General features: G+C 40.8%; 1 protein-coding gene across 1 annotated transcript; it reads right to left on the bottom strand.

Moving 5' to 3' along the window:
- Positions 1 to 4793: 4793 nt before the first annotated feature.
- On the bottom strand, positions 4794 to 10104 carry LOC148026282 (cytochrome P450 71AP13-like). Its single transcript, XM_087690694.1, has 2 exons — positions 9113 to 10104; positions 4794 to 8868 (listed from the first exon to the last, which is right to left on the bottom strand). The coding sequence occupies exons 1-2, from the start codon at positions 10061 to 10063 to the stop codon at positions 8206 to 8208; spliced, it is 1614 nt and encodes a 537-aa protein (XP_087546820.1). The 5' UTR covers positions 10064 to 10104; the 3' UTR covers positions 4794 to 8205.
- Positions 10105 to 10620: the final 516 nt, after the last annotated feature.

Raw genomic sequence — 10620 nt, 5'->3', positions numbered from 1 at the left:
TGCGACAATGAGCTCGGCTAGAAGGTAGCATGGGTGAAGGTTGGTTTGTGTCTAAGGTGTTAATGCATATTTCACAATGGCTACCAACGGTGGATTTAGATAACAGTATGCAATGGTGGTGGCTGAAGGACGATGATAGACTGACTTATTGTTGAAGTCTTCAACAAAAGATCTCTTTGCATTAAATCTAACTTGTAATCCTTGTTCTATCATTTGATCAACAAATACCAAATTCTTTGAGATTAATAGTATACGTAAAACATTTGACAAACACTTTGTCTAACCGTCATGCAAAGACAATGGTAATTTTTCAATATGTAAAATCTAATTACAGGAGTCATCACTTGTCTCTACATAACCTAGACTTCGTAAATCTTGCATCTCTCGAAATAATTTTGTATGGCTCATCTTATAATTAGATGCACCCGAATCAACATATTATACATCATCGCATGCCCTTTTTTCTATAACAGCATTCATCATGTGTTGCATGACAAAAAAACTCTTAGTTTTATTATCATTTTGTCTTTAAGACTATGTATAATTTCCTTTCTATAACTTACCACTATGAATGCTATCTTCCTTATCAAAACAATAGGTTGCAATATGATCTATTCTTCCAACATAATGCTAAAAAATACCAAAATGATTAGAATGATTTTTTGCATCTTCCTCTTCTAACCCATTAAAATTGGGTAGAGGAAACCCTAAGATTGGCAAGTCCAGCGTCCCTGTTGGGATTGCAATGGGTTGTGGCATAGTAACAACCGGATTCTCTAAAGGAGTTTGAACAATCAAAACTATTACTCCACTCGAAGTGGACTGAATAATTGGAAGAGGGAAAGTTCTAGTACTTCCTCCTCCTAACAGAAGCTGAATTCGAAGACAAAGAAGGATCATTTCCCTATCCCTTTTACCGACAACTGTTGAACACAGTGGCTGACCATGAGCTATATTCCCTCTTGGATGGATTCAGTGGATATAACCAAGTCCAAATCGCAGAAGAGGACCAATCTAAAACAACCTTCACCACATAATGGGGGACCTATGCCTATAGAGTGATGCCATTTGGGCTCTGTAATGCTCCTGCCATCTTCCAACGAGTAATGATGGCTACCTTCCAGAACCATTTGCTAGGGTTACTAAGACGCTGCCCTTGTAAGGATATTGGACCACTCGAAGTAGACTGACTAATTGGAAGAGGGAAAGTTCTAGTACTTCCTCCTCCTAACGGACTATGCATCAAGCTAGGGTTACTAAGACCCTGCCCTTGTAAGGATATTGGACCACTCCTTTGCGGAGAATATCTTCTAATAATTTTGGCCCGCCGTCTAGCCCGTTCAACTCGTTCTTGCTTTTGAAGTTTGACTTGATGGTCTTTTGAATCTATCTGACTTCCTTTTGGCATACATTAATAAACAAGTCTCTATTGACCAAGATTCAAAAAACACCACTTATTAGTAGCTTGGGAAAAATGCACCACTCATCCGGAGGGCCCGAGATTGGCTCTAAGGTACTAGCCGGGCATCACTACTAAAACCACCCCACACACCCTCGTGGCTAGCAGGAGAATCTAAGACTTTGTGCTTGTACGTTTTTATAGTCCAACGAATATTCTTTCCTCACTCCTCAGAGGGATTCCCTAAACATCTTGTGTTGTACACCATGCAACATACACATAGGAAGCACCCCTCGGTTGATCACTACGACTCCACTATGGCTCTCCTACACCTCAAGGATTGGCCCCAAGATGCACTATGAACATAAAGCACATTCGAAAAAAGTCCACTCTTTTGATAAATGATCCAGGAGATGATAACCAAATATTTAGCCCTACGTCTTCGGGTACCTCACACTCTCAATGTCGGGTCATCACTCATACAAATAGGTGCTATGCAACCAGGATACGATACCATGAGGTGTATCAATGCAAATGTGAATATGACAATCGTGCTCAACCAAATATTCAATGTGAAAGTGCAAAGACAATTCTTTTCATGGTTTTCTTTCTACGATTATGCTTCGCTGCTTAGGGCTAGCACCGAGCTTCCTCGTGCTACTAGTCCTTTAAATTTTAAACAACCGCAAACTCAATATGATATGCATCATGAAACATATGCATTTCATATACTTTATCACTCAACCACCACGTACTTCCTACCGTTTAAGATTTAGCATGCGTTGACAGGTATAGGCATGCTTTTTTATGTGCTTTTATTTATTGAAAGTGATAAAAAGTCACTCTAATAAAGAAATGGGACTGAAATGAAGCTAAACCTCATGCTTCTGCTCCATCATACATCCATACGCATTGATCTTATTTTGATGACGAGAAAAACCTAATTTTTTCTATTTTAATTTTTAATTTATTTATGAAAAATTAAAAATAATTATTGATTTTCAGATGTAGACTGATTCGTGTCATAGAAAATGATTTTCTTAGTATATTTTATTCCATGGGAATGGCAAATGCATACCGAAAATCCAAAAAACCGCATATTTTTCCTTAAATCGCCTAGTCTTGGGTTTTACATGTTTTACACACAATTATTATATGACTCATTTTTTGTGATTCTTTCGATGTGACTGATCAAACAGAGAATTGGCAATCAAATCCAAGCATTACTAGCCATTGTAAACAATAATTCATTCATAGAACAGTAAAATCTACATTTTTCTCATAAAACTTCTCATTATGACTCGCGCTTTTGAGGTTGGAGACCCATTGACGCTCTTCCATGACCGTCCGTTGATCATCCGTCCAACTTCGATTCATGTCTCGTTCCACTCTCGCTTCATTATTTCACCAAAAATGTCTATCTCAACCCATCCCCCTCTCTTTTATATTGATCCATAAGAACAGTCCGCAAGAGGAGAGACAAGACAGAAAGACTAAAATCAAATCTCTTTGTTTAATGCATCATTTCCAATGATTTCTACAAGTGATAGGAAGTGAGAAATTGGTGGAGCATGCTGCTCTGATCAATCCTCACATGAAGTTGCAGACCACAAAAATCATTTTTTAATGTGGGAAGAGGGCTTCGAAAAAAATGCCCCCCCTCCCCAACGACGATTGGTGAAAAGTTTTGTTCTTTCATTTGTAAGCTTGTTTAAGCTTAAACTTAAGATTTTTAAAAAACCGGTTCAAATTTTTGAGTTAATACTATGGTTGAAGTGATTTTGTTGATTTTGAGGGGGCAAATGAGTTCAGATTCAAGATCTGTCTAGACGGTTGGCTTCCTGACATTGAAATCTATGAATCTAGCCATTGTCACACACTTTTTGACTCTCGGATCATATAGCTACTTCATAACGCAAAATCTTGAGGGGATTAAATGGGGAATCAAACGGACTCCGATCAAAAAACCGAGACTTGTGTTGGCTTCCTGGCATCAAACTCCATCTAGAAAAACTTTAGATCATGGATCTGCAATCATTTCATTTTGCATGAAAATTTGTTCTTTGATAGCCTCCCAAGCTATTTTTCGATTCAAAAATGGTCTTCAGAATCTGCTCTCAATAACTTATTAGGAATATGTATATAAGCAATATATCCATATACTTTTAGATAGGAGAGATTTGGCTTTCTACTTGTAAACTTCTCTTTTAGTGTCATACTATGTACAATAATAGTGGGTGTCATGTTCATAATGTATATAGCAATAGCAACTACATCAGCCCAATAGTAATGCGGTAAGTTTCTTTTTGACATCAATGCATGAGTCACCTCTACAATATGCTTGTTTTCTTGCTCAACAACTCCATTTTTTTGTGTAGTATATCTACATATATGTTGTGTTTGTGTATAATTTTTCTACAAAATATTTAAAAAATCATTGGAGATATATTATTTCCCTTCATTTAACCTTAGATATTTAATATAGAATCATGTCTCCTTCTCAATCAAAGCCTTAAAGCTTTTAAAGTGAGCGAACACCTCACTTTTCTCATGCATAAAGTAAAGTCATACTTTATGAGTGTGATCATCAATGAAGGAAACATAATATTTGCAATCACTCAAAGTTGTAGTCTTTGTAAGACCCTACATATTAGAATGTGTAAATTCAAGTGGCTTCTTATATACATTCTTTTTATGTAAAAATGCATACCTTGTTTGCTTTTCAAGTTGACATGCTTCACATACTTTATGCATCCCATCAATCCTAAACTTGGGCAAGCCATCCATAGTCTATTGTAATTGCATGTCTTTCGGCTGTTGTACATTCACATGACAAATTCTTGTATACCAAATTTCAATATCAATCACAAAAGACAATATACCATCTCATGAGGAAGGACCTTTGGGATCTATTTGAGGATGATGTAGGAGATGCAGATAGCAAGAAGGAAGATTATGAAGATGGGTTCATTGAAGAAGTTTAACTCAAGACAAAGGAGTGGAAAAAGATGAACAACAAGGATCTAGGCATCATTGCATGGGGACTATCTAACGATGTATTACACCATATCTTTGGCATCAAAGATGCAAAAAATGCATGGGATGAGCTTGACAGGATCTTTGGAACTCAAGCTACAAACTACAAGGAAAGCTACTCATGTAATTCTACAAACTGGATGTAAAAAGATAGTTCTCCTATGACCATGCACATTAATAAGTTTAAGAGTCTAAGAACTCAACTTGCTACTCTAAAGAAAAACATTGATAAAGATGAAGCCATATCAGTATTACTAGCAAGTGTAAATCAAGAGCCATATGAAAACCTTGTATCTACCTTAAGTAATGTTCCAAATCTCTCACTTAAGGACATTGAGTGCTCTCTACTTGAGGAAGAAACTAAACATAAAAACAAAGATGCAAAGGAAGGTATCTCAACACAAAAAGACAGTCTGTTGTACACCAAAGGAAATTATAGAGCAAAGAGCTAAGGCTGAGGATTCAACTTCGACAACAAAGATCGGATGACATGTCATTATTGTAGTAAGATTGGCCATATAGCTAGTGAATGTTTCCATCGTAAAAGAGCACAATATGTGCAGAATGGTAACTATAATCAAAATCAGTTTATGAATGAAGAAGATGAAGAGGATACTTCCGCTATCAATAACAACTCTGATAGATTGTTTTGAAGAAATTATCTTTCCCATAGTGACTAGATCAAATATTATGGTGTCATCTAGCAAAGATTGCCACTGTTCTAAGAACTTAGTGGTAGATTAATCTTCATGCATAGTAGTAGTAGATAGTTTTCTAAACATGGTCATTTGATAAACAATATATGTGTGTTCATATGTATTGTTGAAGAATTCCCAAATACCCACCATTCTTGCAGCTGCATCTCTTTGCATCCAATCTTCCTTATCTGCTCCTTCTTGTTCAGGGCAGTCTTCCTTGCCATTAATAATATTCCATAGATTTTCTTGAGATAGGTAAAGTTCCATCCTTAGCTTCCACACTTGATAGTTGTTGCCATTGAGTTTGTCGATCTTGATGTGTTGGTTGTAGGAAGTGGTGGCATCAACGAGAGCCATTGGAAGAATGAGAGTAAAGGAGGATGAGTAGTTTGTGAATTTGAGGAGAATATGATAAGCTAGAAAGATGGGACCTGGTGCTTTGATACCATGTAGTAAAAACCAGGAACTTGAAGATAAGAGGATAATGTGCACAATAAGAGATAAAGATAGAGACAATATAGAAAAGGTAGTGAACTACAATTGAGCATTTCATTGCTAGTGGTTGTATATATACAAGGTACATTAAATGAGGTAGGTGAGCCTTATCTCTAAATATCTGAGATATTTACAAAGTGGATATCTATGAGACCATTTTGTCCACATACTAGCTTGTCCTTATCTTATCCAACTTTTATCCTTATCCACAACTTTATCTTAACATCCTTGCCATGACGTTTATCTCCGAGCCATGGTCTAAGAGTGCAATACATGATGTTTCTTTTTCTCCAATTTTAACGACTATCTCCATTGTTGCTCTTACCCAATGCGTATGGAAGTAGTGACTACTTGGAATGAACAGAGCCTCTTCCTCCTCATGCATGTGCTGTAGATGGTCTTCTTTTTGAGAGGTGGCCTGCCCAACTGGTTTGGACCAGCCAACCATTACATTTTCAGCTTTCACTTCTTTAATTTTTGCATCCATGCTTTCTTTATCTTCAGTTTCAATAGCTGCAATTAACTCTTTAACTGCTTCAAGTTGAATTCCTTGTGAAGTCAGCTTCTCTTCATCTTGCACAAAAACTCGAAGAACTTGCAAAAAAACATGCACTATTTCTTCAGATTCATCACCAATATATTGTCTTTTCCTTTTGATTACATTAATAATTACATCATGGAATTCACGTTTGGCGATTCCAAGAATTTCACCTATAGTGAATTCAATTTTTCTTCCCAGAATTCGTTCTTCTAGGACTCATTTGAGATCGGTTGTAGATTCTATGTCAGACTACAATTTGTAGCTTGGCTGCTTGCATTTCTTCTTTCCTTCGGGCTTCTTTGTTTGTGGCGCATCTTCCATCTCTTGATCTGGGGTTATATTTTTAGCAAGCTTTGGTTGTTCAAGCATTCTTCTAGTTATCCATTTCGGAGGGCCAGAAGAGGACGGCCCTGGTTCATCTTCTCTTTTCTTCAATCAAGATTTCTTTATGATTAACATCAGCCAAATGTGCAAAGGCAGAAAAAGAATCTACCGATTCTTTCCAACCAGTTATTCCTCGAATGCATTGACTGGCGTTAGCAAAATCTTCTTTGGCTGCTTTACTACCTTCCATTTGATCTAGTGCCTACATCCATACTGTAGATTGCACATTAGCTTTACGTGCTTTCAAATTTGATTTAGTTGGTTCAATTTGCAGCCCATAGGTAGCTGCATCAATTGCTGCGTAGGCATTCTTTACAGCTAAATCTTTCAATCTTTTCTTCATTCCACCATTGCCATAATTTGGCTCCAGTGGAAGATCAGTTTCAGCTGCATGAATTTTTTTATTTTTCCAAAAGTGGAGCTTCTATGCTTCAATCTCACAGAAGGCAAAACACTCCCTCTTGTCATGTTGTTGGCTGTCACACCAAATACAACGCCTCTTATAGCCTTCTCTCATGGGTCTTTGAGTTGATGATCATCCTCGTTCTTCAACTTTGACATCTAGCTTCTCCACCTTGGAACTAATTTTTATAAGATTCAGATGAAGGTCATGAATGCTTTTAATGAGTTCATCCATGACATCATTTTTAGAAGGAATAGAAGAAGAAAGAGTTGGTTGATTAGTCAAAGGTATGGGGATTTTGAAGAGGTGGAACAAGCTCCATCAATGGAGTTGTTGAAGTTGAAGTAGAGCCCGATCTTAGTCGCATCTGCTCTCTTCGAGCAATCATGTTAACTGCATCAGTAACATCTGGCCATGTAGTCTTGACTCCTGATTCGAAGGTAGCATCTTCTAGGCAACTAGCAAGTTTCTCTTGTAGAATAGGATCTGCAGCCTTAAGGAATAATTCAATCTTTTGACATTCCATACTTTGTTGGTCTTCAGCATCAAGTTGTCCAAATTTACTTTCAAACTCATGGTATAAAGCGGTTGCAGCTAAACCTTTGTTGGGTTTCTTAACCCAATTAGTGAAACTTTTCTTCATCATAGGCTAGAGTCTTCTAAGAAGAATTCTTCACGTAGGGCTTTTTTGAATGCAGCCCAATCCACAACTTGCTAAAAAAGACCATGGATTCTTTCTTGAAGACCATGCTTGGTTAGTCTGGCAAAATAACGACTCCATGCATGTTGCAGTACACCAAAGAAGAGCATTTTCTCAACATACAAGTGAATAAAAAGAGAGACATTTTGACCATTAAATTGTTTGAATTCCCACCCAACTTCCTCTAGGGCCTTGATAGTTGTGGAATCAATCTTCTCTTCGTCTTACCTTTGTTGTTGTTGTTGTAACATTTGGATTTGTTGTTGCTGAGTCTGCTACAGTATGCGCACCAACTATTGTAGAGTATCTCCTGAAAAATTCCCCATCTTGGATCTATATGTTGTAGCGTACAACAAAAAGAGTCACTTAAGAAAGATTGTTTGAAGTGGACAAGCAAAAATAAATTAAAAAAATAGAATGATCAGGATGAAGAAAAATATGGCAGACAACAAGTCGTGTCCTCTCAAGCCTGTAAGGGATTTTAGACGTTCAACCTCTAAAGAAGTACTTTTATTGATTAATCCTTACAAAATAAATAGACATGAGCCATTAGAAAGGTAGAGAGAAGTAGAGAGAGCTTGGAAGCCTTGGCTTTGCAACGGCAACAAGAGGGCGGGCGCTGCAGACGGTCAGGCCAAAGGTCTCGGACATGTCGAAGCGATTCTTATCGTCCGAGATCATAGACCAGTCGAAGGCATGGACGAGGACGGCGATCATAACCTGGACGGAAAGCAGGCCCAGGACGTATCCCGGGCAGCCACGGCGGCCCGACCCAAACGGCAACAGCTCAAACTGTTGGCCTCTCACGTCAACCTTCTGCATGCCGGGCTCTAGGAACCTATCGGGGGAGAAGTCGAGGGGGCGTTCCCACGCTGCCTCGTCCCTGCCGATGGCCCAAACGTTCACCAGCACCCTTGTCTTCGGCGCTATATAGAAGGAGCTGTCACCCCCGGGAGCCGTTATCTCGCATGCCTCCACGGACTCCCGCGGGACCAGCAGAGGCGCGGCCGGGTGCAGCCTCATCGTCTCCTTCACCACCGCCTGCAGGAACGGAAGGTTCGGCATGTCCGCCTCTCCTACCAGACGCTCCTTCCCCACCACCGCGTCCAGCTCAGCCTGCAGCTTTTCCATCGCCGAGGGCTTCTTCAGTAGCTCCGCGAGGCCCCATTCTGCTGTGGTAGCGGAGGTGTCAGTACCAGCGCCGAACATGTCCTGTGTCAAACGTCTCGTTGTTGTTAGCTATGGAGCAATTACAGAGCCAGCAATAAGCAGGTGTACAATGAGAATCCGTATGGCTATTCCTCATCATCTTAACCTCGGGTGCCAGACATAGTTAGAAATTAGAATGATATGGTATTTATATGCCGTACGATAACCTGCCGTGTGCGCATTTCAATATCGATGATACACATATCTAAGGACGAAAGTATATGAAAAGCATAGATTAGACAGATACCCATAGAACCGCTTTGACGTTATCGTCCGTGATGTTGCTGTCGTTGGAGGAGGCGATCGATAGCAACACATCAAGGAGGTCTTTGGGTCGTCGACTCGCATCGTCATCATCAGCACGATCATATTCGGCGGCATACTCAGCTCGTCTCGTGTCGACAATGGCCTGCAGAACCGCTCCGCTCCTCCTGGCGGCGGCCTTCATGTGGCAGACGTGGCCTTGCAGGTCCAGCCAGTCCAGCCAGGGCAGAAAATCGCCAACGTTAAAGACGCCGTTGAGCATCATAACCTCGGCAATGAGCTCCGACAGGTCGCGGCAGGAGGGAACGTTGGCAGCCAGATCCGAGAAGCGCTTCCCGAAGGTCATCCGGCAAATGATGTTGTTGGACATGGCCATGAGCTTGGGGCGCAACTGCACCTCCCCTCCGTGAATATCATTATTAAGACCACCAATATCTTCCCACACAGAGCGGACCATGGCGGCCTTCTCTTCCGTCCGGAGGGCCCCGAAGGCCTCCATGCGCTTGGGGCTGAGAAGATCGAGGACGCAGATCTGCCTTACGCGTCGCCAATAGGGCCCCGAGGGGGCCCAAGCAACATCGGAGCAGTTATACAAGGTATGCACGCCCGCTGCCGTGCGGGGGCGAGAGGCGAACGCGTGGTCGTGCGTCTTGAGGATCTGGCGTGCGACGTCGGGAGAGGACGCCACGATCGTGGGCACCGCCCCCATGCGCAGATACATGAGAGGGCCATATCTCTTCGACAGCTGGTGCAGGGACTGGTGCGGCAGCTCCCCCAGCAGATGCAGGTGGCCCAAGATGGGCAGACCTGGAGGTGACGGTGGCAGCTGCCTCTCATGCGCTCTCTTCCATTTGCGAATAAACCAGAGAGCACAGGCACACACCCCAAAACTCACGAGAACAGGCACCAGCTGACTAATGTCTACGGCGATCATGGTTGTCGAATTAGCCTAGTCGATGCTCTATAGCTAGGCAGTAGAACTCATTCTCGCAGCTTTATACATTCTGTCTATTCTGCACCGGCCAGCAAAGCGTTTTTCTTCAAGTTGATGTGCACACTCATCAAGTCGGCAAGTCGGAGAAGGTATCCAAATGTGGCACGATTTCAGAGGTTTTGGACTGTCTCATGTCATGGTTCCTGCGTTTTCAAATGTCTAGCTACATCTTAGTCTTGACTCTTGTGGCATCTAGTGCTTAGGATAGGTAAGTTTTTGTGGTATCTAGTGCTTAGGATAGAGTAATGGTGTCAATAGAGTGTCATCAACACAATGAATGACGAATATTGATGAACAAAACTATGAAAAGGAAATATTTGAATACATCTTACTAATCAATGGAGTCCGTTCATGAGCTTCAAAGGTGCAATATCTATTGCAAAATTTGCTTCATAAATGAAACTCTATTGCGGGGCTAGAAGGGAACGCTTTCGGGGAGTGCAAGCTCATTGGCTCTGTAACCCTAGACAAGATTAAAGTAATCTCTAAATTCTTGT

This window comes from Lygodium microphyllum, chromosome 13 (assembly GCF_053477565.2).
Source record: "Lygodium microphyllum isolate KBCC chromosome 13, Lygodium_microphyllum_v1.1.10, whole genome shotgun sequence".
NCBI classification, from domain to species: domain Eukaryota; kingdom Viridiplantae; phylum Streptophyta; class Polypodiopsida; order Schizaeales; family Lygodiaceae; genus Lygodium; species Lygodium microphyllum.
This window is presented reverse-complemented; position numbering and strand designations above follow the sequence as displayed.

What these genes read in the sequence shown, in the direction of transcription:
- LOC148026282 (XM_087690694.1), bottom strand. Translation starts at nt 10,063, where the DNA reads ATGATCGCCGTAGACATTAGTCAGCTGGTGCCTGTTCTCGTGAGTTTT. An exon ending in ACGTCAAAGCGGTTCTATGG is followed by an intron (nt 8,869 to 9,112) that starts GTATCTGTCTAA and finishes CGTTTGACACAG; the next exon opens with GACATGTTCGGCGCTGGTAC.